The sequence below is a fragment of the Podarcis filfolensis genome, assembly GCF_964270895.1.
Source record: "Podarcis filfolensis genome assembly, chromosome: 2".
Lineage (NCBI taxonomy): Eukaryota > Metazoa > Chordata > Lepidosauria > Squamata > Lacertidae > Podarcis > Podarcis filfolensis.
The window spans coordinates 15,691,851-15,719,726 of record NC_139605.1 but is presented as its reverse complement, the minus strand read 5'-3'; the positions used below and the strand labels follow the sequence as shown (position 1 = coordinate 15,719,726).

The following is a 27,876-nucleotide window of genomic DNA, read 5'->3' as shown; positions in this document are numbered from 1 at the left end:
ATTTTGATGTGGAAGAAAAAGGAACCATCTGGATTCTTGTTACCCTCACCTTTCTGCACCAGGAAGCTTCGCTTCAGTTTTTCAAAGACCAGAAAACTTAACCTGACTTCAACTACATTGGTTAGCAGCAGCGCTTCCTTCAACGAATTACATTGGTTGGCCGGCTTGACTAATATATATACACACTTCCCTTGCAGCAGCTAGTTGTCCCATATCACACACAATCTCTTGGCCTTCTTTGCTTCCAGCGGAATGACAGATGGCTCTATCTATGTTGAGCTTGCTCTCCCTTCAGCTTCAACCTCTGCCAGGCTGCTTCACCCCTCGCAAGGATCAGGTAAGTTTTAATGTTGGGGAGCGGGGAGAGGATGTTTTTTTCACAAGGCTCCAAGCTCTTACTTACAGCACAGAGAAAACAGCAGGTCTGCAGGGGCTGAAATATTTTTAGAGCAAATGTATCCACAGAAGGAGGGTGTGTTGCCTTTTGTGTGAGCATGTAGTTAGTCAAAATAACTAACTGTAGAGGGTTGCTCTAAAGATGGGCACTTCAGCAATATTTCATTTTCATATCTTTATTAATTTAAAATAAATACATACAAGTAAACAAACATACAATCAATCAATCAATCAATCAAACAAACAAACAAACAAACAAATAATAGAAAAATCAAACAAACCACCACACTATAAGATATAAGAAGATTAATATAATTATCATCATATATACTCCTGGTATTGAACACAATTATAAAATTTATAGAAAAGAAATTTAAAACTGACTTCCAATTAATCTCACTGTACTCTGTCTATCCATTACTTTATACCACTCAGTTACATATTTCTTATATAATTTCTTTGTACATCACTACAAACTTATATTTATACAACACAGGGATCAGTCTAATTCTGCCAAGGTGTTTCCTTTTATTCCATCACTTCAGCAATATTTCAAATTAAAATAAAAGGGAAGCAGAAAGGATTTCAGAGAAACAAAAGGAGTGCTCATTTTGCTGGTATCTCAGCCAGTTTCCCCAATTTAATCCCCATTCAGATATTCATAGAATTGTAGAGAGGTAAGGGACACCAAGGGACATCTAGTCCAACCCCCTGAAATGCTGGAATCTCTACTAAAGCATCCATGACAGATGACCATCCAACCTCTGCTCAAAATCCTTCCAGGAAAGAGAGTCTGCCGCCCTCCTAGGGAGTCCGTTCCACTGTCAAACAGCTCTTAACTGTCAGAAAGTTCTTTGTGAAGTTTAGTTGGAATTTCCTTTTCTTGTAACTTGAAGCCACTGGTTCAAGTCCTACCCTCTGGAACAGGTTAAAACATGGGTAGGCAAACTAAGGCCCGGGGGCCGGATCCAGCCCAATCGCCTTCTAAATCCGGCCCACAGACAGTCTGGGAATCAGCGTGTTTTTACATGAGTAGAATGTGCCCTTTTATTTAAAATGCATCTCTGGCTTATTTGAGGGGCATAGGAATTCGTTCCCTCCCCCCCAAAAAATATAGTCTGGCCCCCCACAAGGTCTGAGGGACAGTTTGCTGACCCCTGGGTTAAAACAAACTTGCTTCATCTTCCACGGGACAGGCCTTTAGATATTTGAAGATGTCTATCCTATCTCCTCTCAGTCTCCTCTTTCCCACATACCCAGCTCCTTCAACCCTTCCTCCTAAGCCTTTGTTTCCAGACCCTTGACCATCTTGGTTGCCCTCCTCTCCACACGTTCTAGCTTCTCAATATCCTCCTTAAATATTGTTGGACCACAGCTCCTATCAGCCCTAGTCAGCATGGTCAATAGGCAGGAATGAAGAAAACGGTAATCTAGAAACATCCGAAAGGCTTCAGGTTCCCTACTGCCACCCTGTCCAGTTCCTATATTTTATTTATTCTAAAACTTATATCCTGCTTATCTGCCCAACAGAAGACTCTCAAAACACATACAAATTTAATAAGCAAATATATGATAATAAAAGAGCAGGGGAAAATGACAAGCCTTCTTGAGGGAAGTAAAGCAATGCAAGCTATCTAGTTCATAAAGTTGGTGGGCATAAGAACATCAGAACTAGGGATGGGGAGAAATTCAGTTCAGTTTGCATTTGGAGGCAAGCTTACACGATCTACACTTTCAGAAACAGCTACCCTTTGAAATGTGCCCTTTTCTGAATTTTGCATTTCAGTCCTGCAGCTGAGGAATGTGTAGTAATGTTAGGGTGAAGAGTTCATATACATGGCATAACATGTGTTGCATTAGAAAAAATGCTAGGCAAAATGTACTTTTTTTAAAATGGAATACAGAAATGTGCCTATTATGGAAAAAATCAGACTAAGATGCTGAAGAATTCTCAGTTTGCTTAATTGCACAACTACAATTCATTTGTCATAAACAATAAACAAAGCATCATACATTTTTGTACACAAGTAATGTGTACAAAAATGTATGTACTGGGGTAAAAGCGTGCATTAAAATGCATATATTTGTGATAATAACAAGGCATTATATTAGGGGAAATTATTTTGCAAATATGTTTATATTTTGCAAAAGCATGTATATTAGGAGAAAGTCACACTGAAATGCTGGTTATTTTTTCACCAGCAAACAGATATGGAAATGTGGACTGGAAAAATGGAAAATTAAGAAACTGAAATGGACAAATTTGCCCATCCCTAGCTATATGCCCTGCCCTCAGTGGAATAAATGCAGGGGGGAAAGGGTTAAAAGGTGGTGCCCTTCCCCGGATGATAAGCTCCCATTTGCAGGCACTGTGGTTGCATTGTATAAATGCAAACCCACTAAATAAAGAATCACATGTAACCTCTTTAACCTACAGTTCCGGAGATCAGCGTGTGAAAGGAAGGACATGGTCAGACCTTGCTAAATTAAACCTTGTTTCTATATCTCTGGTGCAGCAGAACTGCTTCTTCTTTGAGCATATTCAGTGCTCCCCCCCCCCTAGAAAAATAGGTGCTGGTACTTAAGATGAACTTGTTACAGTAAATGTCACACTTTCTATAACCAAAATAAGAGAGGTGCCGTACTCACCATGAAGTTGTTGCAGTTTTTTTAACCATGAAGTTGTTACACTTTTTTTAACAACAAAAACAACAAAAAGAGGTTCTGGTACTGTGTACCCTTGAGTAAAGGTACAGGTAAAGGGACCCCTGACCACTAGGTCCAGTCGTGACCGACTCTGGGGTTGCGGCGCTCATCTCGCTTTATTGGCCGAGGGAGCCGGCGTCCAGCTTCCAGGTCATGTGGTCAGCATGACTAAGCCGCTTCTGGCGAACCAGAGCAGCGCACGGAAACGCCGTTTACCTTCCCGCCGGAGCAGTACCTATTTATCTACTTGCACTTTGACGTGCTTTCGAACTGCTACCCTTGAGTACCCCATGAAAAAAAGCACCACCTAACCCTAACACCAATGCTAACCCTAACCCCAACCCTACTCCGAACCCTTAATGCAACCCTAACCCTACTTCCAACCCTAACCCTAAAACTAACACTGACCCTAAACCCTACCTCCAACCTTAACCCTCACCCTACCTCCAACCCTAACCCTAACTCCAACCCAACCCCTACCCATAACCCTAGAACCAACACTAATACTAACCCCAACCCTACCTCATACCTTAACCCTAACCCTACCTGTAACCCTAACCATAAACCCAACCCTAACTCTAAACCCAACCCTAACACTACATTTAACCCTAACCGTAACCCTAGATCCAACCTTAACCCTAACCCATCTCCAACCCTGACCCTTGTCAACACATTTCAATTGATTAGTAAAAGCTCCAAGGACCTGTCCAAAACTTTGTAAAGAACAAAAAATAGCTATATTTCTGCTTCTCAATACAATTATTGAAGCATAGATGGTTCAAAATAACACCAGCCGTCTCCCTCCCTCCCCCCACCCTCCCTCCACCCATCTTGCCTTTTTCAAATCCAGACTGATGAAGAATTCTGGAGAGCTCAAAGGCTTTAACACTACTTTGTAGCATTTTGCTTTGCCAAATACAGTCATACCTTGGGTTACAGAAGCTTCAGGTTGCATTTTTTTTGGGTTGCGGACCGCTGAAACCCGGAAGTACTTGAAAGGGTTACTTCTGGGTTTTAGCAGATGCGCTAAATCGCACTTTGTGCATGCGCAGAAGTGCCGGGTCGCAACCTGCGCGTGCGCAGACGTGCTGCTGCGGGTTGCGAACGTGCATCCCACACGGATCACGTTCGCAACCCGAGTGTAAAGGTATTGCCCTGATATGGATATGATGTTAAATAACTATTAATTTCAGGAGTGTTTTCTCATCTTGCAAACTGCGGAAATCCCCAGGGACACATTTCAGCCAAGCAAAAGCACTCTAGGAGCGTTGAGCAGGGCTGGAGGGGTTTGAGCCTGGGAAGGGGGGGGAGGTCACAAGGGGAGGGCACACAGAGAAGCCTTGAGGGCCAGGTTTGGGCTTCAGGTCTGAGGTTCTGTACCCTTGTGTTGGGGAACCTAGTATTAATAAAGTCAAATTTACAGGCGCCTCACCACATTCCCAGGGGCGACGGACTGCTCTCTGGATTGGGTGGGCTGGAAATGTCATCCTAGGGCTCACTGTGATCGCCCTGTGTAAGTACAGAGCACTTTTATTTATTAATTTATTTTCATTTATATGTTGTTTCTTGTGAAGTGACTTAACAATAGAACCACCAACCATTTAAAACAGCAACAGCAATGGCAGAGATTTCAAATATGAAACAATTAAAGACAAATAGAAAACCCATTTCAAATCCAACACAGATACAGGCTGCAATGAAAATCTATGCTCAAAGGGGTTGATGAAATAGGAAGGCCTTCATTAATAGTCAAAACATACAGTGGTGCCTTGCAAGACGAAATTAATTCGTTCCATGATTTTTTCGTCTAGCGAATTTTTCGTCTTGCGAAGCACGAAATCCCATAGGAATGCATTGAAATTCAATTAATGCGTTCCTATGGTCAAAAGAAGTCCAAACAAAGCCAAATTTGGTACAACAAGAGTTTATTAAGTGCTCTTTAAAGTCACACATACTGTAAAGAGCATTTCAAAAACTGAAGGAACAATAAATTAAGTTTCTAAACATGACAGAAAAACAGTTAAAAATCAACAAAGTGTACAGTACATTTTCTAAGACTCTGGGGGACAACTCGAAGAAGGTTCCTCTTCCACTCTTTGCTTCTTGCTGAAGAACCTGTCCATGGTCTGCTGCTTCATCTGCCTTTTCAGCACCTCCCTGAAAGGCGACATGACCCTCGTATCAAAAGTGTTCACAAGGTCATGTGCCACATGCTTGTCAGGGTGGTGCCGCTGTGCAAAAGCCTGCACATTCTTCCACTTCAGGCAAATGTCCCTCAGTTCTTTGGAGGACAGCCGTTCCTCAGTTGCTTCCTCCTCTTCCAGCGAGGCCTGCTCCTGCACAGCCTCTGCCTGCAGTTTGACCAGCTCCTGGGTGGTCAGCTCGTGGTCGTGCTCCTCCACCAGCTCGCTGATGTCCTCCTCTGTGACCTCCAGGCCCATGGTCCTCCCCAAGGCAACAATGTCCTGCACCACTGTTGACTCTGGTGCATCAGAGTCACTTGGTGCCACACAGTCCGGCCACAGGCTGCGCCAAGCGCAATTCAAATTTCTGTGGCTGATCCTGTCCCAGGCCGTGGTGATCATCTTCAAGCAGGTGACGATGTCGAAGTGGTCCTTCCAGAATTCCCGCAGGGTGATGGTGGTGCAATCAGTCGCCTCGAAGCATCGCCTGGAAAGCTCCCCCAGCCCCTCCCCAACTGTTGCAAACCCCTCCCCAACTGTTCCCCCAGTCACCCAGCACACAGAAATTCAAATCCAGAATTTTTTTAAAAAACAGCAGAGTGGCCCAATGGTCACAGAAAATCATAAAAATGCAGAAAACACACACACAAGCGTCCAGATTCTTGCAAACCCCTCCCCAACTGTTCCCCCAGCCACCCACCACACAGAAATTCAAATCCAGAATTTTTTTTAAAAAAACAGCAGAGTGGCCGAATGGTCACAGAAAATCATAAAAATGCAGAAAAAACACACACAAGCGTCCAGATTCTTGCAAACCCCTCCCCAACTGTTCCCCCAGCCACCCACCACACAGAAATTCAAACCCAGAATTTTTTTCGTCTTGCGAAGCAAGCCCATAGGGAAATTCGTCTTGCGAAGCAGCTCGAAAAACGGAAAACCCTTTCGTCTAGCGAGTTTTTCGTCTTGTGAGGCATTCGTCTTGCGGGGCACCAATGTAATTTGGCAGCAATCTGTAGGAGCAAAGGTGGCCTGTTCCATTTTGCCTCAGAGGTGAAACAGGGAATGTGCCACCCCCTGCCAAAACCATTGCATTCTGCTGAAAAAGTTGTACAAAAAGGAACAGGTCAGGGTATTTTTATACTTTAGAATGTTTTTTCAATAAAGCCAACAGAGTATTTCGTATAAACAGATTTTATCTTACTGTATTGAGCTGTGACATAAAAACAGGTTATATGTTCAGAAGTTCCATGTGTCAAGAATTCATAATGCAGGGGTACCTTGGTTTTCGAACACCTCCGTAGTCGAACGTTTCGGAACTCGAAGGCCGAATACCCGGAAGCAAATGCCTCAGTTTTCGAATGTGCCTCGGAAGTTGAACAGGAAATGCAGCTTCTGTTTTGAGTTTTCTGTGTTGAGGCTTCCGCTTTCAGTTTTTGGTTTTCAAACGTTTCTGAACTTGAACGGACTTCCGGAATGCATTGTGTTTGAAAACCGAGGTAGCTGTAACTGGTTCACATTGCAATAAACTAACAAGGGAAAATAACAACAACAACAACAACAACAACAGCAACAACAACTTTTTTTGGCTTTGTTTCCTGTTTACTGCTTGTGAACAAATAAAGGTGTCACAGTATAGTAGCTGTACCAGCTTGGCCCCATGACTGTGGGTGTCTGGGGCTGTGGGTGCCATGCAGTGTGCACCAAAATTTGTGGGTGCCCGGCGCCCTCATGGGTAATTTTGTGGGTGCTTGGGCACCCAGGACCTTAGGGAGTTGGCACCTATGCAGTGTAGTGAGTTGACAGAAAGTGTGACTGCAGTTGTTCTTGAATGGCTCAGTGTCTGGCCATTTAAGTTATTGTCAAAAATTGGGTTGTCTGGTTTTCACAACCTAAAGATTTGTCTTGAACAATCGATCATATATGAGTTCTAAATATTAGAAAGTTACAGGCAATCTTTCTGAACCTGAGCTGTTATCTTAAAGGACATACTGTGATATTCTCCTTTAATTAAAAAACAACAAACACGTTTTATTTCAACGATAAAGGGAAAATCCATGTGGAACACTGGATTCAAGAAAGGAAAAGAAATACAATTAGGTACCATAACAAAAAACACTAAACAGTCTTTGAATTTCTTCACAGTTTGTTGATGACTTAAAATTAACCTCCTTATTTGAAGGTTTTCATACAAGGTACCTCATGGGTGAACCGAAGAAATCCTGTGTCCCTCAGGGACCCCAGGGTGAAATGGAAAATAATCTATGCCTAGAGAATGTGACTTCGCTGCAGCAATTTTTCTGTAAGCCGCTTGAAAACAGCTCAGCAGGTAACTGGAGTGTTGTTTCTCAATAAGGCTCAAGGAACTCATATCAAAAAAATGGGGGCTGCTGCCTTTTGGGACTGGGGGCGGGGTAGAAAGCGGGAAGACCACAGAGAGAGGGAGCCACAGTCAAAGAGAGGCTGAGCCAACTAATTGTCGTTTTGTCCCTATCCTCTTCCCAAACAAATACAGTGGTACCTCAGGTTACATACGCTTCAGGTTACAGACTCCGCTAACCCAGAAATAGTACCTCAGGTTAAGAACTATGCTTCAGGATGAGAACAGAAATCACGCAGTAGTGGCGCGGTGGCAGCCCCCATTAGCTAAAGTGGTGCTTCAGGTTAAGAACAGTTTCAGGACCTCCGGAACGAATTAAGTACTTAATCCAAGGTACCACTTTATACCCACAACGTAACTGGCTGTGTTTAACTATATAAATTCTTTATACATCACATTATCTAATTGAGTAGAAGCAATTAAAGAGCAACATTTAGAACAGGAAATACAAATAGATCAGTTCTTATATACGTAATGACCAAATAGAAGCTCTTGTGCTCCATGTATGTCTTAGCGAATACAAGTGTCAAACGTAACAACTTTAAGGAGCAGTACTTGCGAAAGATGAACTTTTCTTTGTACAGTGGTACCTCAGCAGCTCCCAACAGAATATTAAAATATTAAAAACACGATTTAATACCTTATTGTGTGTGAAGGCAAAAAGTGGATTAGTGAGGATGCAAACAAAGGGTTGTATAGGCTTGTTCCTGTCAGTTACAAACCATGGTTTGTCATTTTATCTGGTGTAAACTTGCAGTTTTTTATGCTTCCACCCGCCCACCCTGCCCTACTCCCAGAGAGTTCTGACTGTACAGTCTGCCCTGAGAATTGGTTCCGTCTCAATAGCAAGTGCTACTGGTTCTCTGGTGAAAAACGAGACTGGACCGAGAGCAAAGACGACTGCAGAACAAAAGACTCTCAATTGTTGGTGATACAGAATCAAGAAGAAATGGTAAGTAAACAAGAGTTAGATCCACATTCCTTATTGATGGTGTGGAGGGGAGCCACTGCCAAGATAAGTACCATTACATCTTGTATATATTTATTGTGGCATTTATAGTCCACACTTTTGAAATCCAAAGATAAATAAAAGGGGGTAAATGTATTCCACTGTGTTTCAATTGCATCGTATTATCTAACACACGGGTCAGCAAACTTTTTCACTGTCCCTCAGACCTTGTGGGGGGCTGGACTATTATTTTTTTAAAAAATGAACGAATTCCTATGCCCCACAAATAACCCAGAGATGCATTTTAAATAAAAGGACACATTCTACTCATGTGAAAACACCAGGCAGGCCCCACAAATCATCCAGAGATGATTTGGTGATTTAAATAAAAGGGCACATTCTACTCATGTAAAAACACGCTGATTCCCAGACCGTCCGTGGGCCGGATTGAGAAGGCGATTGGGCCGGATTCGGGCCCCAGGCCTTAGTTTCCCTACCCACGATCTAACACAATGCACATAATGCATCTAATATGTGACCCTGTAGTCTAGTGGGCTGGCCAAATAATTTTAGGATATGCTAGGAATCTACCACAAGGGAACTTTTCATTCCCTTATACTGGGTCTCTGTTTGATTTTACTTACAGCCAAACTAAAAATTATTTTCAGTCACATGCAGTTTCTTTTTCAAAATACAATAGGGAGCCTTGGGAAAGATTAGGGAGCCACTGAAATAGCTTATTTAACCTTTTTGTTGGTTCCTCAGCTCCCATTGCAGGGTGCCAGGAAATCTGCATTACGCATTTGAGGAGTAAATATCCTTTAAAATTCACAGTTCTATGAATTTTGAAGTGCAATTCCTCCTTTCAGTTTTCCATATTGGTTTCTTTCTTTCTTTCTTTCTGATTAAAAAAACATAGTCATACCTTGGGATAAATGTGCTTCAAGTTAAGTATTTTCGGGTTGCGCTCTGTGGTGACCCGGAAGTAACGGAGCATGTTACTTCTGGGTTTTGCTGTGCGCGCATGCACATATGATCAAAATGACGTCACGCGCACAAGCGGCAAAATGCAACCCGCGAAGACGCGGGTTGCATTTGCTTCAGGATGCGAATGGGGCTCCAGAACAGATCCCGTTGGCATCCCAAGGTACCACTGTAGTTCCCATGAAAATTCAACAGCATATTTGTGCATACTTGTTTCCTCCAGCACCATAATTCAAAAGCATCAATTCTTCGGCAATCAGCCTTCTTTATGGCCCAGCTCTCACTTCCATGGTCCATGGTCTCACTACTGGGAAAACCATAGCTTTAACTATACGGACCTTTGTTGGCAAGGTGATGTCTCTGCTTTTTAAAATGCTGTCTAGGTTTTTAAGATGCTGTCTAGATATTATAGTAGAGACTAATTGCATTGTTTACAGGCCTTTATACTGAGTAATATCCAATATCCACTGCTGTGGATTGGATTACAAGCCACACCGCCTGACTGGAAATGGACCTGGGTGGACGGCTCCCCGTTAGATGACAAACTGTGAGTATCTCATCTTACTCTGCAGAGCAGGGGTGGGGAGGGCCAGATCTTCGTCTCCCCAAACCCTCTGGTCAGTCAAATGCCATGCTAACCACATCAGGTCATTGACACCTGTCAAAATACACCCTTTTAGTGTACCCTAAAGTCCCAAGGTGGGTTACAACATTAAAACACAGTTGAAAACAACTTATGACCACAGAAATAAGATGGGTCCTAAAAACATACCCTTCGAATGTCAGAAACCAAGGTAGAGGTGACTCTTCCGCATCCACCAGAAGCTGTATATATAATGAAAGATGCCAAATGTACCTCTGAAGTATCTGGTGTTCACTCGTGAAGCTCACTAGGTAATCTTGCACCAGTCAGCAAAATCTATCTTTGGTCTGTGGCCTTTTAGAAGTGGGCAGGACGGGTTTTATTTATTTTTTTTTTTTTTTAATAATATTTTTTATTGCGTTTCTTTCCAAATTTTGTACATTGCAAGCAAATGAGGAGTTTACAAGAAACCATTTTTTTTTTTTTTTTTATAACAAAACAATAAAAATCAAAACAAAAATAAATCCCAACTTGGACTTCCCCACCCCTTCCGATTCTGCGTTCTTTATATTAACCTTGTCAGCAATTTATTACCTTATGTCCTACCTTATTGTAACTTTTACATGTTATGTATCTAAATTCAATATATTATATCACAATTTTTATACCTTTAAAATAAACGTAACATGTTCAATTCATATTATCTCCTTTTCTCTTTTATCACTTGATTTACTATTTACTTAATCATGATTGCTAAAGCGTATCATTTCCAAATCATGCACAATCTTAAGATTCATACAGTTTATAATACTTTTGCAAGTAGTCTTTAAACTTTTTCCAGTCCGCCTCAATTGTTTCTACATCCAAATCTCGGATTCTGCCGGTCAGTTCAGCTATCTCCATGTAGTCCATCAACTGCGTCTGCCATTCCTCCAGCGTGGGTAAATCTTGTGTCTTCCAGTTCTTTGCAATGAGTATTCTTGCTGCTGTACTAGCATACATAAACAAAGCTCTGTCCTTCTTTAACACTTTCTGGTCCACCATGCCCAACAGGAAGGCCTCTGGTTTCTTGGGAAAGGTATACCTAAATACCTTTTTCAACTCATTATAAATCATTTCCCAGAAAGCCTTAACCTTTGGGCATGTCCACCAGAGGTGAAAGAAAGTCCCCTCTGCTTCCTTACACTTCCAACATTTATTGTCAGACAGGTGATGTATCTTAGCTAACTTGACTGGGGTCATGTACCACCGGTATATCATTTTCATAATGTTTTCCTTCAAGGCAGTACTTGCCGTGAATTTCATTCCGGTGTTCCATAACCTTTCCCAGTCTTCAAACATAATGTTGTGTCCAACATCCTGTGCCCATTTAATCATAGCAGATTTAACTGTCTCATCCTGTAAATTCCACATAAGCAGCAAGTTATACATTCTAGATAACAGCTTTGTCTTTGGTTCTAACAATTCTGTCTCTAGTTTCGACTTTTCCACCTGGAAACCAACTTTTTTATCCATTTTGAAAACCTCTTGAATTTGAGCATAATGTAGCCAATCTCGCACCTTATTTTTTAGTTTATCCTGGCTCTGCAACTTCCAATTGTCTCCAATTTTTTCAGTTAGTTCCCAATATTTCGGCCAGTAGGCCTCCATATTGGGTCTTTTTCGGGCCTTGGCCTCCACTGGTGATAACCACCTCGGAGTTTTACTCTCTAGTAAGTCTTTATATTTCATCCAGACTGCAAAAATTGCTTTTCTGACAATGTGGCTTTTAAACAATTTATGTGCTTTAACCTTGTCGTACCATAAGTATGCGTGCCAACCAAAAGCATTATTAAAACCTTCCAGATCTAGGACATCAGTGTTTTCCAACAAGAACCAATCTTTCAACCAGCAGAAGGCTGCAGCTTCATAGTACAACCTCAGGTCCGGCAGGGCAAACCCCCCTCTTTCTTTTAAATCTGTTAATATTTTGAACTTTATTCGGGGCTTTTTGCCCTGCCAGATAAATCTAGATATATCCTTCTGCCATTTTCCAAAGCAATCCACTCTGTCCACGATCTGTAAGGTTTGAAACAAAAATAACATTTTCGGCAACACATTCATTTTTATAGCTGCGATTCTTCCCAACAAGGAAAGTTTCAATCTTGACCAAATTTCTAAATCCTTTTTAACTTCCAACCAACATTTCTCATAATTATCCTTAAATAAATTCAAATTCTTGGAGGACAAATAGATCCCAAGGTATTTCACTTTTTTAACCACATTCAGCTCTGTTTCTCTCTGAAACCCCTCTATTTCTGTAATTGTTAAATTTTTAGTCAGAACCTTAGTTTTTTGTTTATTCAACCTAAATCCCGCCACCCGACCAAATTCAGATATAAGTTCAAGAACTTTTTTTGTACTGGATTCTGGCTCCTGCAGTGTCAAAACTAGGTCATCTGCAAAAGCTTTCAGTTTATATTGTTTCACTCCGACCTCTATCCCTTGTACCAACCGGTCCTCTCTGATCATATTCAGTAGCACCTCCAGGACTGAAATAAATAACAGAGGGGATAGAGGGCACCCTTGTCGTGTCCCTTTTTCAATTTTAAATTCCTCCGTCACCACATTGTTCACTATTAATTTAGCTTTTTGTTCTGAATAGATTGCATGTAATCCATTCTCAAACCCCCGTCCTACTCCCATCCCTTCCAAGTTCTTCTTCATAAACATCCAAGATATGTTGTCAAAAGCTTTCTCCGCATCAATAAAAATTAACACCGCCCTTGTGTTCCTGTTAGTCTGCAAAAGTTCTAAAATGTCAATGATGTTTCTAGTGTTCTCATATAAATGTCTACCAGGGAGAAAGCCTGCTTGGTCTTTATGAATTACTTCATTTAAAACTTTTTTAAGTCTATTTGCCAAAATGTCTGCAAATATTTTGTAATCCACATTTAGGAGTGAGATGGGACGGTAGTTTTTAAGCTGAGTCTTTTCAGATTCTGACTTAGGTATCAATGTGATGAAGGCTTCTTTCCACGTTTCTGGTGCCCTCTTCCCATCCATGATCTGGTTGCATACCTCCAACAAAGGTTGTATCAAATAGTCCTTCAGAACCTTATAATATTTGGAGGTAAGCCCATCCGGGCCTGGAGATTTGCCTAGTTGCATGTTCTGAATGGCACCTTCAATTTCCTGTGAGGTTATTGTAGAGTTCAAGATTGATCTTTTATCTTGAGTTATTTTTGATAGTCCATTTGTCTTTAAAAATTGATCTATCTCTGATTCTTTCTGGGGCCCCTGTGCATACAGTTCTTTGAAGTATCTGTGGAAACACTTCCTAATTTCTTCTGGTTTCTGTACTATCCTTCCATCAATCTCTAGATTTGTTATCGTATTTAGCTTTTGTCTTTTTTTCAGCTGCCAAGCTAGCAGCTTTCCACATTTATTTGCTGATTCAAAGGATCTTTGCTTCATCTGTTTTATTTTCCATTCAATCTCCTGATTGATCAATTTTGAGTATTCTGCTTGGTGGAATTTAATTTCTCTCAGCACCTCCTTGGACTTTGGTTTGGTTCTCAGTTTTTTCTCTCCTTGGTGTATTTTCTCCAGTATTTTGTCCTTCTTTCCATTCCAGAGTTTTTTCTTAATTATATTCTGTTGTATCAGAAACCCTCTCATAACAGCTTTGCTTGCATCCCAAATCGTTCTTTTTTCAACTGTAGTATTCAGATTTATCTCAAAATAATCCTTTAATGTTTTTTGGGCCTTTTTCACAATCTCTTGATCTCTTAGTAGTGTGTCATTCATTCTCCATCTGAAGGAACCGGGTTGAGTTAATCTAAGTTCTATTTTCAAGGCGTTGTGGTCGGAGCATGTTTTTGGGCAGATTTCCACCTTTTTAGTCTTAGGTGCCAGCCCCCTGGAAGTCCAGATTTGGTCGATCCTTGACCAGGACAGGTGGGCCTCAGAGAAAAAAGTTCCTTCTTTACCTAGGGGGTTCTTTGTCCTCCATATGTCGATCAAATCCAGATTGTCAGTCAATTCAAAAAAAGTTTTGGGCAGTCTGCCGTCTGATGTTAAGTTCTGGTTGTAAGACTTATCCATATGTATAGACACCACTCCATTCATATCTCCCATCATTATGATGTTAGCATAATCCAGATAGTCCAGCAGCGTCTCATGCAGCTTCTTGAAAAATTCTAATTTCCCGTCATTTGGGGCATAAATTCCTAATATCAATATTTTTTCTCCTTGGGTTTGAATTTCAATTGCCAAAATTCTTCCTTGTTCATCCTTAAATAAAAATTTAGGTGTCAGGCTCTCCTTGGCATAAATCACCACTCCTCTTTTCTTTACTTTGTCAGACGAAATAAATTCTTGGCCTAGTCTTTTATTAACCAAAACCTTCCTATGGAGCCTGGTCACATGGGTTTCTTGTAAGCAAATAATGTCCAATTGTTCTTTCTTCAATATGTGAAATAACCTCCTTCTTTTCTCCGGGGAATTTCCGCCATTTATATTCCAACTGAGTAGCCGCAGAGACATCCTGAACTATTCTGCCACACCTAGAGCGGTGTGTCTTCTTTCTCCTCTGGTTCCGAAGGTGCAGGTGTTGCTCCACCTGGGTTGAGTATAGGCCAATTAGCTGCTGCTTCTTTTTGGAGATCTTCTCCGTGGTCGTGCAGGAACTTTTGTAGGTCCTCTGGTGATCTTATTTTAACCTTCTTCTGTTTGTAAGTAAATGATAGCCCTTGTGGGAACTCCCACCTATAAGGAATTGTGTTGAGTCTCAGCAACTTAGCCAATTCTGAATAGGTGGCTCTCAAGTCCAATAACTGTTTAGGAATATCTCGGTAAATTTCCACCCTTTTCTCTTGTATCACAATTGAGTTTTTGAAATGTAGGCCTAGTATTTTGTCTCTCTCTTCCCTTGATCTCAAAGCTATTAAGCAGTCTCTGGACCTGTCTTTTCTTACTAATCTTCCCAACCGAAAAGCCGATACAATTTTGAAATCACTTTCTTCTTTTAAGTCCCAGAACTTTGTAAACTCTGTTGTCAAAAGTCCAATCAGATCTTCTTGTTCAATTTCTGGGACTGCCCTTAGCCTGAGGTTGGTCTCGCGATTTTTCAATTCCACCAACGAGAGATAGGTTTGTTGGTCCCCTATCTGTTTATGGAGAGGCTTGACTTCCGCTTTAACTTCCTCGACTTCTTTTTTAGCTGATGTTGCAATTTGAGCGGCTTCCCCTGCCAGTTTACGATTCTCTTCTGTTGCTCCTTGCAATTTTTCAATTGCTAGGTTATGTTGGGAAACCTGATCTGTCAATTTCTGGATCGAGGATGTTGCTTGATCAATTTTTATTGATTGGTTATCAATTTTTTGATTTATTGCTGACAATTGTTCCAAAACTTGTTTCAGTATTCCCTCAGCTCCTCCTGCTGCCATATCTTCCTCTTCAGATCTTTCAGGCTTTTCGGTTTCTACTTTTTGTGTCGCAAGCACAGCTGGAACTGATAATCTACGTCCCTGAGTTAAAGTTGTTTGCAAAAGCTGTGCTTGCTTTTTTGCTTTCTCTTTCTCCTTAGCTTCTTTAGCTTTGGCTGCTCTTGTCTTTCCTGTGCCACTCATCAGTCAATGTTCAAGGTCAAATGTTGTAGTCCCATGGGAGAGGCAAGCCCAAAATTAAAAACAGTCTATTGAGAGAAGATAAACAGAAAAACTTTTCCCAGGCCTCTATATTCCCAATGTCCTCTAGGGGGAGTGCCACCAAAGTTTTAGTAAGAAGAAGATAACTTTTCCGCCATTAAAGTCCCTTTGTTCCAACTTTAAAAACAATTTTAAAGGCAAATTAGTTCCAGCACACTAAAAAAAAAAGTCCTGCAGAGCACTTTTAAACATGTAACAAAGTTCCAGCAAGGTGCCTGCAATTGTATCCACTTCAGCTAAGTAAGCTCAAAATTACACTCTCCAGTTACAAAAGTATCTGGAAGTTTGCAACAGTTCCGCAGTTTAAACAACTTTACCCGGCCACCCGGGAATTTGGGGTTAGAATCTTCCCTTGCCCCTTGGGGGACCGCTCCAGGTCAAATTTATACTGTATTTATTCTTTAAAAGGAAAATTCAAGTGTGCACGAAAGTCCCAGTTTAAAGCTTTAAAGCTTCCCTGTTCACAGCGCTTTCCGCTCTTTAGACCGTCTGCTTTGATCTTGAAAGCAGTGCCGGAAGACGGACTTCCTCTTTCTCGTCTCCCGTTTTTAGCCAAATTTTCCAAATTAATTTGTAGGATCTTGGGTCCTTACTCACGGGTTTGATGTTTCAGCCCGATGTTTCTTGGAAGAAAGGTCAGCGCTCATCCGTGACAGCCGCGCGGCTTCGCCTCCGCAGAAAGAGCGATGAACCCACAGCACCGCTCCCCCTCCTTCACTCCGGAGCCCCTTACGGGGTTCCTTTTGTGATTTCGGGGTCGCTCCAGGTGCCCGCCGGGTCCCACGGCCACGGACTCACTCTGCCCGTGGTTTATCTTGATGGGTTGCCGCTGCGCCGTCGCGAACAACCCTTTTCTGCGGTGCCCCTCTTCAGAACTCGAAGAGGTCCGCCATCACGGTTTCGCGCCGCCTCCGGAAGTCTTGGGCAGGACGGGTTTTAAATAAATGTATTTTTTTCCTCTTGGTTTTAATGTGTCTTAGTGAGGGGTTTTGTTTGTTTGTAAGTTGCTTTTAGTTGCCCTAGGCAAAATAAAGCGACACAAATTTAATATATAGTAAGTAAATGCCTCACACGGTTATAGTGGAAATAAGTGAAACAATTTTGCACTGCCATGAATTCCTATGCAAAAGGGCAGAAAGGGGGCATACGTCCACAGAAGAGAAATGCGTGCAAGTTCTCCTCCTGTGGTTCACTGGGAGAATGAGGGGAAAACCTTAGTTAAACCACAGGAAGTTCTTGCAGCCCAGGGAAACTCACTGGCAAAACATTTGAGAACCAGAAGTCTTGATTCCACGTGATAGGATCGCACCTAATGGGCAAGCCTAGGCAATGCAATTGTGCAGTGAGTAATAACAACAGACAACAATAATTATTATTATTTAAACCCCACCCATGTGGCTGGGTTTCCCCAGCCACTCTGGGCGGCTCCCAGCAGAATATTAAAAACACAATAAAACATCAAACATTAAAAACTTCCCTAAACAGGGCTGCCTTCAGATGTCTTCTAAAAGTCAGTTTGGTGTTTATTTCCTTGACATCTGAAGGGAGGGCGTTCCACAGGGCGGGTGCCACTACCGAGAAGGCCCTCTGCCTGGTTCCCTGTAACCTCACTTCTTGCAGTGAGGCAACCGCCAGAAGGCCCTCAGAGCGAGTCTTGCCCCTCTCGCAAAGAATGACCAAGCAGGTGGATATGTTCAGTCTTTGACAAATGCTGTTGGCTTTCTCCTTCCTTTTGCAGGTTGAAAGACCTCGCTCCGGCTCAAGAAAACTGCTGCGGGAGACTTAATGGGAACAAAACTATTTTTGAGACATGTACTACTGTAGCCAGATGGGTCTGCGAAAAGAAAGCTCTTCAAATAACTACCACGACCAGAGGCCATTGAGTACCCCTGCTTCTCGCCCTCTCTGCCTCACCAACTTCTCTTGATCCAATCGGCTGAGTGGTATTGTCACCTGGCCAAAATACGATGAGCTCCTCTGATGACAGGGGTGGTTTGGGGAGGTTGGACAGCCTTGGCCTTCGGCTAAAGATCTGAGTTCCGTGGGGGATTTGGGAGCCTTCAGAAGTTGAATTCTTAAAGTATTGTTGATAATAAAAGAACTGAAATTCTATGACCCACAAGCATGTTTTATTATTGTCTACTCGCTGTTCTGGATTTCTAGGTTTATAGACAATATAATACAAGTGGCTGAAGCACGCATCAAAGTAGGACTAAGAGCCAAAATGCTGTGAAGCAATATTTATTATAAAGTTTTGTTACAAAGGAGCTGACTTAAAAAATATAGAAATACTAATTTTCTCTCTTTAGTGTTACATTTACAACATTGAGAAAGAAAATTTTTGTTGCATTGACACCTGCAGTTGTTCTAACCTAATTTCGACTGATTTCATATCTGAAGTTTTGTTCTGTAAGCTCTAGTGGTTTTTTTTTCTTTTCAATTCATGTTTTTCACTTTTCACCATAATCTGCTTTTCACAATGCAAGAATTCAATATTTTATTAAACACATAGCCAAAGTAGTACAATATGAGTATAAATGTAAGTGACTTATATAGCATTGAACATGACATGTATAGCATTGAAAATGACATCTATGTACAGTTGGAGGTATGCAAAAAAAATGTATTCCCTTGGGATACACAGTATACTGGGGAAATTTTTTTTTCCATTTTCTTTTGCATGAGATTTTTCAAGTGTTCTTATATGTTCTTTCAATGCTGATTTCAAATCTGAAATCGATTTCCATCTACATGCTATAGTTATCTTTCAATTTCCGACTTTTGCTGATACGTCATATTTACACAGGGGATAAGTGGACACTGACACGTTGATCTACCCTAACCACATGGTAATTATTGTTTTGCAAACTTAATTTTTCTTTATTTTATAGATTTGTAACCTAAATATTTCTATTTTTCTGATCGGACCATGGCTTCAAGTAGACAAAAATGTGTAAACAAGCCTGATGCCTTTTGTTATGCTATTTTTGTCTGGTTAATACGAAGGCTATCGGCAAGAACAACTGACATTCTGATGCCTATCCCAGTATTCCTTCAGCAATTAGACCTATCCCGCACCCTGAGGAACTCCCTACTCCAGCTTTTAAGGGGTTTGTCTCTTCTGAAGATGAAGGAAGTGAACATGGTGAGGAGCACAACTGGACCATCTGTGTGGATCTCAAAATGGTCAACTTCTTGCTTGGACAACAGAAAGGCTTTACCAAGTACAGTGGTACCTCAGGTTAAGTACTTAATATGTTCCGGAGGTCCGTTCTTAACCTGAAACTGTTCTTAACCTAAAGCACCACTTTAGCTAACAGGGCCTCCCACTGCCGCCGCACCACTGGAGCACGATTTCTGTTCTCATCCTGAAGCAAAGTTCTTAACCTGAGGTACTATTTCTGGGTTAGCGGAGTCTGTAACCTGAAGCGTATGTAACCTGAAGCGTATGTAACCTGAAGCGTATGTAACCCGAGGTACCACTGTACCTGAATAACAACGGCTTGTAGATACCACTGGGAAACCAAAATAGCAGTCCCTTGTGTGATCCTTGGGTTCTCGCCAAACCATGGGACCTCCAAAAGGCATACTCTTCCGTTTTCCTTTTGTCCAGTCTCTAAGTATTTCCTCACAATTGTGACAAACAATATGCGGAGCCCATTTCTTGCCTTGGTGGCCCAGGGGGATTTCAAAATAGCTGTTATAGGCACGCCTCACAAACGCTGTTATATTGCATCTTTGACGAGGAAGTGCGTAGCAGCCACATACATAACAAAAGGCCTCAGGTTTGTTTACACATTTTTGTCTACTTGAAGAAGCCATGGTCTGATTTGAAAAATACAATTATTTAGGTTGCAAAACTATAAAAATAAAGAAAAATTAAGTTTGCAAAACAATAATTACTATTTAGTGAGGGTAGATCAATGTGTCAGTGTCCACAAGGCAGCATACTGGGTTCTTCCCCACTCCATTTCATCCTCACTAGAACCCTGGGAGGTAGGTTAGTCTGAGAGAGTGTCTGGTCCAAGGTCTTGTGGCGAATTTTGTCGCTGAGCGGGGATTTGAACCCCGGTCTCGCAGGTCCTAGTCCAACACTCTAACCGTTACACCAAACTGTCTCAGTGCTGTCACTTATTACAAACCTTCAGAATTCAGCCTAAAACTTCTATATTACATTTGTTAGCCCAGAAATGGAAACAAGAAGAAATTCCGATGAACAAAGAATGGCAGACGAAATTAATGGACTATGCAGAATTGGACAAAATGACAGGAAGGATTCGAAACCTGCGGGACCAGAGATTTATAGAAGATTGGAAGAAGTATATGAATTATTTGAAGAGCAACTGTAATCAACAAATTACACTAGTAGGACTACGAGAAGCTTTGTAAGGAGAAATATACAAAGTGTTACAAAGTAGAAAAAGATAGAGATAGTGGTTATGAGTTTGAAATGTAATCGGGAAGATAAGAAATGCATATTGAGAGATTAGATTGGAAAATTTTCAGACAGGATTGATGGAAGTCAAAAATTTGAATAAGATGTAAAAGTATGTTTAATTACTGTTGAAAATAATATGTTAAAACACACACACACACACACACACACATATATATATATATTTATTACATGGCAAAATTCTAAGTGCACGTTGTCCTTTCCCTTACAATGAACTCCATCTCCATTTCATTTTATTATCGCTCCTTCTAAGTATTCTAACTGCATGGCTGAGTATTTTTCAAATACGAGATAATTCGTTTAAATTGTATCCCATCCTACTAGATGCTCCACAAAGCAGTTGCTGGGGAGTATCTGATAGCCGCCTCCAAGGCTGCCCAAATAGTAGAGATTCTGAGTGTATTTGCATTTAAGAACAAATTCCTAGCCATGCTTAGGGTGGTATCCCACCTGGTTCATCCATTCGTCATCTTGGCTCCTGATTTTCTTGACTTTACTCACTCACTCCAGCTCTCCTCCAGTGTTTGGGCTATGAGGCTGGTAAACAATTAGAATGTGTACATGCAGAAGGTTTGCTGCAGATGCAAGGAAGTTCTGTGTGGCAGCCCGAGGCGGCAGCTATGGCTTCATTGTCCAGATGGACACATTCCCCACCTTTTCCTGCGATTCTGAGTCTGCAACACAAAGCATCACAAACCTGTATCAAAGCGGCAGACGCATGTCTCAAGATGATCTTCCTTCAGGCTTTTTCTAAAGTCTAGCACAAAGGTGGTGGGTGGGAGGAAAACCTGGCGGACTAAAATAAAATGGCCCAGAAAAGGATGGAGATGTAAGCAGAGTTTAATAAAAGGAAACAAGCTCATTGTTGAAACATCTCTACTGTAATAGAGTGGTACCTCGGGTTAAGAACTTAATTCGTTCTGGAGGTCCGTTCTTAACCTGAAACTATTCTTAACCTGAGGTACCACTTTAGCTAATGGGGCTTCCCGCTGCGCCGTCACCACACGATTTCTGTTCTCACCCTGAAGCAAAGTTCTTAACCCGAGGTACTATTTCTGGGTTAGCAGAGTCTGTAACCTGAAGCATCTGTAACCTGAAGCATCTGTAACCCGAGGTACCACTGTATAATAATAATAATGATAATTTATTATTTATACCCCACCCATCTGGCTGGGTTTCCCCAGCCGCTCTGGGTGGCTCCCGACAGAATATTAATAATAAAAATAAAAAGCGATTAAAACATTAAAAACTTCCCTAAACAGGGCTGCCTTCAGGTGTCTTCTAAAAGTCAGATAGTTGTTTTTTTCCATGGCATCCGATGGGAAGGTGTTCCACAGGGCAGGGGCCACTACTGAGAAGGCCCTCTGCCTGGTTCCCTGTAATCTCTCTTCTCGCAGTGAGGGAACCGTCAGAAGGCCCTCGGAGCCTCTACAAGCTGATTTTCATGAAACTGATGACCAAAGATGTGAATGCTTCAACAGGCCTCAATCACTTGTCATAATTGTGGCTCATACAACTTTTCAGGTTTTTCCTCTATCTAAGGTTGCGGCCGTCAGCATATCATAAATGTGTTAAGATTATTGACAGCACACAAAAATAATAAACAAATCCCTATAAAGTCTGCCATTGCTTTCTTATTTTAAATATTGTTTATAAATCCATCCGTTGCTTATTGTAGGGGAAAGCGATCTATGAAAGAAAGCAAACTATGAAAGATAAAGGGAACTGTTTACCTACAGAGATTCAATGAAACTGAGTTTCTTATTCGGTATTTTTGGTATTGCGCCTGGCTTTCAGCTGCGCATAAATTTTGACATGTGATTCAGAATTATACTGGGAAGAATAATAGTCAGAAAATCCATCCCATTAACAGTGAATTGCAGACATTTTGGTTGCTGACGCCTCAGCACTGAAAACTGAAAGGGACTCACGTTGAATTTTCTCCATTTAGCCATTTCCAGGGTTGACCTGGGTCTCTTCTGAGACCGATCCAGAAGTCATGGTTGCCAGTGAGACGCTTCACATACTCCTTTGAGGACCAGAGAAAATGGATGTTAGAATTCTGCCCTGCGCTATTCACAGATAAGCACTTCGGCCAGTAAACACGCAAGCGCATGTCAACATGTCAGATGAAAACGTCAGCAAGTACACCTAGTTGATGATAACAGTCATGATTGCCATTAATTTGATTTTGAATTGATTTTAGAATGAATTGATTTTAGAATGCACTTCAATTAAGTGATTGTGATTTTATGTAAACTGTGTTACTTTTATTGTTGTTAGCCGCTCTGAGCCCGACTTCGGCTGGGGAGGGCGGGATATAAATAAAATATTATTATTATTATTATTATTATTATTGACAATAATAATAATATATGCATTCATTTCAATGCGTTCAATGGGGCTTACTCCCTAGCATGTGTAACGCAAGAGTAGGCAAGCTATTTTTCTTTCAAGGGCTGTGTTCCCTTTGGCATAATGTCTTGAAGCCACATGTTTGTTGTGGGTGGAGAGAAAGCCAATGGTCACAGAATCGTAGAGTTGGAAGAGACCCCGAGGGTCATCTAGTCCAACCCCCTGAAAAGCAGGAATCTCACCTCAAGCATCCATGACAGATGGCCATCCAACCTCTGCTTAAAAACCTCCCGGGAAGGAGAATCCACAACTTCACCAGTGCCACTCCCTTCTCCCAACACCCTTTTCTCTTTTGCCTTCCTTTTCTTCACTTCCCAGCGGCTGCCATGGTGTATATACAATGGTAGCTAATCCTATAAACCTCCAGCTCATGGACCCAACTAGGCCTGGCCCGGGTACTAATTTCCCCATGAGTCTGTTTGGCCCAACCACATCCACCTGTTATATCCTTGGCTTTATCAGTTGGCACCTGCAGAGCCCTGTGCCTTTGCTCCCCAGCTGTCAAAGTTGCCCACAGGCAGTCAGGATTTGAACTCTTGGCCGGATCCACTCCCACCCCTTACACACACTTATCAGAGATTATGCCTTGTTGAACTCAGTGGAAGTTACTTCTTTTTCTGCAGAAGAATATTCTTATTGCTCGTGGGCTTTGCATGATATGTCATATAAACCAGGAGTTTAGAGAACCTCCTTCTTCTTTTTTAAGTGAAGCAGCACCAGGAGTAGAAAATTTAGAGCAGAGAAATGACAGGAATGGGGGGGCCACCAGGTGGCGCATTGGAAGATGGCTGACAATGACATCTCTCTGACCCATACGAGGTAATTAAGAGGCTGCTATGGGAAGTATGCAGTCTTCCTACCCCCCCCCAAGGAGATGGGGGGGCTGCCTTGCCAGCGGTGCCCACAATGCACCCTCGGATTCGAGAGATAGGGGTGCCGGACACTTGGCACGAGCCCTCGATGAGGTCAGCTCTTCCTGATGCCGGTTCCAATTAGCGCGTGCTGGCTTGCTTTAGCTTGGAATTATAATTGGAAACATATGATTGGAATGAAGCTAAAGCACATACATCAAGCATCGCTCGGGAGATAAGACTGCTGACTAATGGATCTCTGTGACCGGAGTGACGGATGGATAAGTAAATCTTCTGATGAACCACCATTATGAGACTATGTTTGGAATGAAGGGGGGTGGAGGAAAAAATCTTTTTTTTCTTTGCACTATGTGATATTAATAACCCTCCACCCCAGAAAGAAACAAGATTGTTGCGTTTTACTAACCACAAGCAGGAATTCAAGAACTGTGTGGGATGGATTATAGCTAAAGAGAGGATTGATAAACAATGAGAACGGAGGAAAATTTTATGACGCAGTTAAAAAATGGCGTCTCGCCAAGACAGGCTTGCCGGAGAAAGAAGAACACGGGGAGGAGAATCAGGACCATTGGAATGAAAAGGATTGTTGGAATGTAATCTTGACCTGACAGAGCCTCCTGATATATTTGGCAAGTCTGAGAAAAGTAAAGGACAGACCGAAGATATTTTTTTTTATGGAAGCGTGGAATAGCGGCTGTCCCTGAGCGATATGATCTTTGGAGAGTACAAAACCCACACAGAGGATGCCTGTTTCTAAACTGCTTGTGAAAATTATCAGAGATCGCAAAGAAAGGAATATACGATAACAACAAGAAGATGAAGAAAGTAATAAAGGACTATCTGGATTGAACTGGATAGAACTGTTTAATTAAAGCAGCAATATAAGTGATGTTTGGACTCGTTCGGAGCTTGATGTATGGGTACCCCCAACAAAATTTAAAATTTGGCTGTATAATTTGGAATTAATGTGATTTGGATAATGTGATGTGATTGGCCTGTTAATAAAAATTATTTATAAAAAAGAGAGAAATTACAGGAGTGGGGTTTTTTAAAAATGTGTGATGCATAGTTGTATTTTTATGTTATGTTAGAAGCCGCCCAGATTGGCTGGGGCAACCCGGTCAGATAGGTAAGCAAGGATTTGGGGGGAAATGATGCTGAGTGGGAAAACAGCTGTTAGGGGGAAACGGATATGTGTGTGTGTGTGTATATACACACACACACACACACACACACACACACACATATATTCTTCCTTCCTTCCTTCCATCATTTCTCCAGATTGTCTCCAACACCAAAGTCGCTTTGCCCTTAAAAGTAGCCACTGAAATTCTGCAAAATATTCAAAGTTACGATGCGTAGTTACTGGTAACTTCATAGATAAGGCGACTTGTTTCATCATGCTGCCTAAGAGGGGACGAGCATCACCCCTTCGTGCCAAAGGAACCCTCTCTTACCTGCTCCTCACTTTCAATCCTAGCCAAGGAGGCATTGTGTGACTCGCAGTAGCTTCTGCTGGAGTTCCAATTCCTTTTCTTCTTCGAAAAGTGATAGCACTTTCCCGCATAGCCAATCCAGTGATGTGGACATGGTAGATCGCAGAGCGTGGAGGGAACCAGCCGATGACCTGGTTGCTCGGCTTCTCTGGAGGCTGTCACTGCGGAAGGAATAGAGAACTGGGGTAACCTGCCCAATCCACCCATTTGGAGAGGCATACAGTGGTACCTTGGGTTACAGGCACTTCAGGTTACAGACTCCACTAACCCAGAAATAGTACCTCAGGTTAAGAACTTTACCTCAGGATGAGAACAGAAATCGCACGGTGGCAGCAGGAGGCCCCATTAGCTAAAGTGGTACCTCAAGTTAAGAACAGTTTCAGGTTAAGAATGAATTAAGTTCTTAACCCGAGGTACCACTGTACACAGAAACTACGATGAATAAGATTATTTCTTCTGCTTTCTTCTAATTTTGTTTTTAATAATGAGTTTGTTGATCATGTTGGTGGGGAGCTGTGGTCCCCAGGTTGCCTCCTGGATTGGGCCCATGGGGCAGATTGTGTGGGAGCTGTGCACAACCATGCTCTGCTGATTAGGAAAAGCAGGATTGTCAGAGTGGCTCTTTTGAGAATGAAAAATGTCAAAGGGGAGGGGATACTTAACCCTTCTCTTGCCTACTGCTTTTATGCCAAGCTTGGTTCCAGTCACAACTTTACCCACAATGGAACACCACATGAGGAAAAGCAGTTTGGAGAAGGAAAACAGAGAGCAAGGAAAAGATTACCACTGTATTTTAGGTTTACCACTGTATTTTAGGGGGGGATGAACGAATTCCTATGCCCCACAAATAACCCAGAGATGCATTTTAAATAAAAGCACACATTCTACTCATGTAAAAACATGCTGATTCCCAGACCGTCCGCGGGCCGGATTGAGAAGGCGATTGGGCCGGATCCGGCCCCCGGGGCCTTAGGTTGCCAGCGCCTGCTCTAACCCTCTGGCTAAGCATCTCTTTCCCTCCAATGCCAGATGTTCCCACCTGTGGCCAAAGCACATGGTCTCAGTGTGTCCTTGTAGGAATATGGATCATTGAATTACTGCTTTGGGGCAAGGCTGTCAGACATGGCAGTGGCTGAAAGCCAGGCAATAGCCTAAGTTCTGATTTTGAGAAGCTGGCTGAAGGCATGCAGCTACCTCAGACCCAAGAGGGAAGAGAAAAAGCTTAAGGAAGTAACATCAAGGTTCAGAAAACTTACCTGCTATAATGGTAATGGTAAGCGCGATGACCAGGAAAACGAGGACGCCTATGAGAATATCTTTAATTGATAGGTATTTCCAGATCTTGGGAGATGCTACAGTGGAAAGAGGGGGAAAAAGAACAGCTAAACTCAGGAGCATTTGTGAAAACTTAAGGCTGGATCAGGCCTCCCTATAAGGGATCATGGGGGAAAGTGAATCCCTTTTACTTCCTCAGCAAAAAAACAAACACTGGATCTGCTTAATCTACTCAGCTCATTCATTCTGGTCGAGCAGAGCAGAAGAATCTTTACTTGCATTAGCCACTAGCCATAGCAATAAAATCAAATAAAATGTACTGAAGATAGAGGTAAAAACTTAACTATAGAAAATACATTCTGGAGGTTTACATCAATAATCAAATAACAGATCTTATTCTAATTGCCCCCACTAAAAACCTTGCAGTTTTTGCTGTCACCTGATCTGGCCAAAAGGAGAGAAAGCTGTACCTGCTTTTAAGTTATACTGAACGGGCAACAGAGCTTCATTTTATACAGAATGGCTTGGAAGATGAAACACAGATCGAAGAAGAGACAAGCAGTTCCTGCACTGCTTCTTGCAATGAGGGCTTCAAAACCATGAATATTTCGACTGGAACCAAATGGGACATTGGGACAAGGAGAAATGAGAAGAAAGCAGAGGGCTGGATGAGCATGTATTAAGGGCAGCAGGGAAAACCACACTTGCAAGAAAAGAAGCTCTACTGTACAAAGCGAGACATACATCTGAGCAGACATGGCCTGGACCAGGGGTCAGCAACCTTTTTCAGCCGTGGGCCGGCCCACCGGCCCTCAGACCATGAGGGGGGCCAGACTATATTTTGAAAAAAGTAATGAACGAATTCCTATGTCCCACAAATAACCCAGAGATGCATTTTAAATAAAAGCACACATTCTGCTCAGGTAAAAACATGCTGATTCCTGGACAGTCTGTGGGCAGGATTTAGAAGGCGATTGGGCTAGATCCAGCCCCCAGGCCTTAGGTTGCCTACTCCTGCCCTGGACGGTCAAGTAAGGCAGTATGAGAAAGAACTGTAGCCTCACAGGCAAAGAGACCAGTGAAATGCAGAGCTATAAGTAGGGTTTGCAGGGCTGCCAAAAAGAAGCAAAGTGTTTAGGCGGCACCTGCAGGAGCAAAGACTTGGAGCAAAGGAGATACGCTTACCTGATGCCTCTCTTTGCTCAAGGTCAACATGCAGGTGGGGAGAGTCCAAATGCTCTTCCTCGGATTTTGATCCGGCTTCCATCTTTCCGGTAGCCATACAAGGTAAAAAGACTGTGCTCTCGCTCCTCTCAAGAAAAACTGCGTAGAGTTGGAGGGGACCCCTCAATCGTGGCTGGCGGTCCCCGCCGCTACTGTCGCCCCCACGCCGAGACCCCCGCGCTCCCGATTCGCTGGTTTTTAATCGCCGTACCTGCACAGGTTGGCCCGTGCTTTGCACGCGCTTTCTCCAAGAGCAAAACCGACCGGAGA

General features: G+C 42.3%; 4 protein-coding genes across 8 annotated transcripts in view; 1 reads left to right on the top strand and 3 right to left on the bottom strand.

The window, feature by feature from the left end:
• Window positions 1–27,876, bottom strand: part of LOC310757108 (C-type lectin domain family 2 member D-like) — a 102,899-nt gene that overhangs the window by 52,807 nt on the left and 22,216 nt on the right. The gene's annotated exons all lie outside the window — the stretch shown is intronic.
• Window positions 215–17,973, top strand: LOC310757199 (killer cell lectin-like receptor subfamily F member 1). Of its 2 annotated transcripts, XM_083602447.1 has the most exons (6): window positions 235–337; window positions 4,526–4,615; window positions 7,465–7,611; window positions 8,460–8,614; window positions 10,033–10,142; window positions 17,607–17,973. In XM_083602447.1, the coding sequence occupies exons 1-6, from the start codon at window positions 253–255 to the stop codon at window positions 17,749–17,751; spliced, it is 732 nt and encodes a 243-aa protein (XP_083458573.1). In that variant the 5' UTR covers window positions 235–252; the 3' UTR covers window positions 17,752–17,973. The 2 variants fall into 2 exon arrangements, with proteins under 2 accessions (XP_083458574.1, XP_083458573.1); XM_083602448.1 differs by lacking the exon at window positions 4,526–4,615 and having other exon boundaries at window positions 215–337; window positions 17,607–17,970.
• On the bottom strand, window positions 5,011–5,915 carry LOC310757262 (uncharacterized protein). Its single transcript, XM_083602554.1, has 2 exons — window positions 5,108–5,915; window positions 5,011–5,077 (listed from the first exon to the last, which is right to left on the bottom strand). The coding sequence occupies exon 1, from the start codon at window positions 5,685–5,687 to the stop codon at window positions 5,154–5,156; it is 534 nt and encodes a 177-aa protein (XP_083458680.1). The 5' UTR covers window positions 5,688–5,915; the 3' UTR covers window positions 5,011–5,077; window positions 5,108–5,153.
• On the bottom strand, window positions 18,097–27,721 carry LOC310757238 (C-type lectin domain family 2 member D-like). 2 transcript variants are annotated; one of them, XR_014545051.1, is made up of 6 exons: window positions 27,568–27,721; window positions 26,364–26,459; window positions 25,069–25,268; window positions 22,256–22,353; window positions 19,340–20,998; window positions 18,097–19,307 (listed from the first exon to the last, which is right to left on the bottom strand). XR_014545051.1 is itself a non-coding variant. In XM_083602516.1 (5 exons), the coding sequence occupies exons 1-5, from the start codon at window positions 27,662–27,664 to the stop codon at window positions 20,854–20,856; spliced, it is 636 nt and encodes a 211-aa protein (XP_083458642.1). In that variant the 5' UTR covers window positions 27,665–27,721; the 3' UTR covers window positions 18,097–20,853. The 2 variants fall into 2 exon arrangements, 1 of the variants encoding a protein (XP_083458642.1); XM_083602516.1 differs by having other exon boundaries at window positions 18,097–20,998.

Bases quoted from the DNA above. Each gene is read 5' to 3' on its own strand.
- LOC310757199 (XM_083602447.1), top strand. From the start codon at position 253: ATGACAGATGGCTCTATCTATGTTGAGCTTGCTCTCCCTTCAGCTTCA. The intron at 338-4,525 runs GTAAGTTTTAAT...TCAAATTTACAG, and splicing joins TCACCCCTCGCAAGGATCAG to GCGCCTCACCACATTCCCAG. The intron at 8,615-10,032 runs GTAAGTAAACAA...CATTGTTTACAG, and splicing joins TACAGAATCAAGAAGAAATG to GCCTTTATACTGAGTAATAT.
- LOC310757238 (XM_083602516.1), bottom strand. From the start codon at position 27,664: ATGGCTACCGGAAAGATGGAAGCCGGATCAAAATCCGAGGAAGAGCAT. The intron at 26,460-27,567 runs GTAAGCGTATCT...TTTCCACTGTAG, and splicing joins TGAGCAAAGAGAGGCATCAG to CATCTCCCAAGATCTGGAAA. The intron at 20,999-22,255 runs GTGAGTCCCTTT...TTTGTGTTGCAG, and splicing joins CTAAATGGAGAAAATTCAAC to ACTCAGAATCGCAGGAAAAG.
- LOC310757262 (XM_083602554.1), bottom strand. From the start codon at position 5,687: ATGATCACCACGGCCTGGGACAGGATCAGCCACAGAAATTTGAATTGC.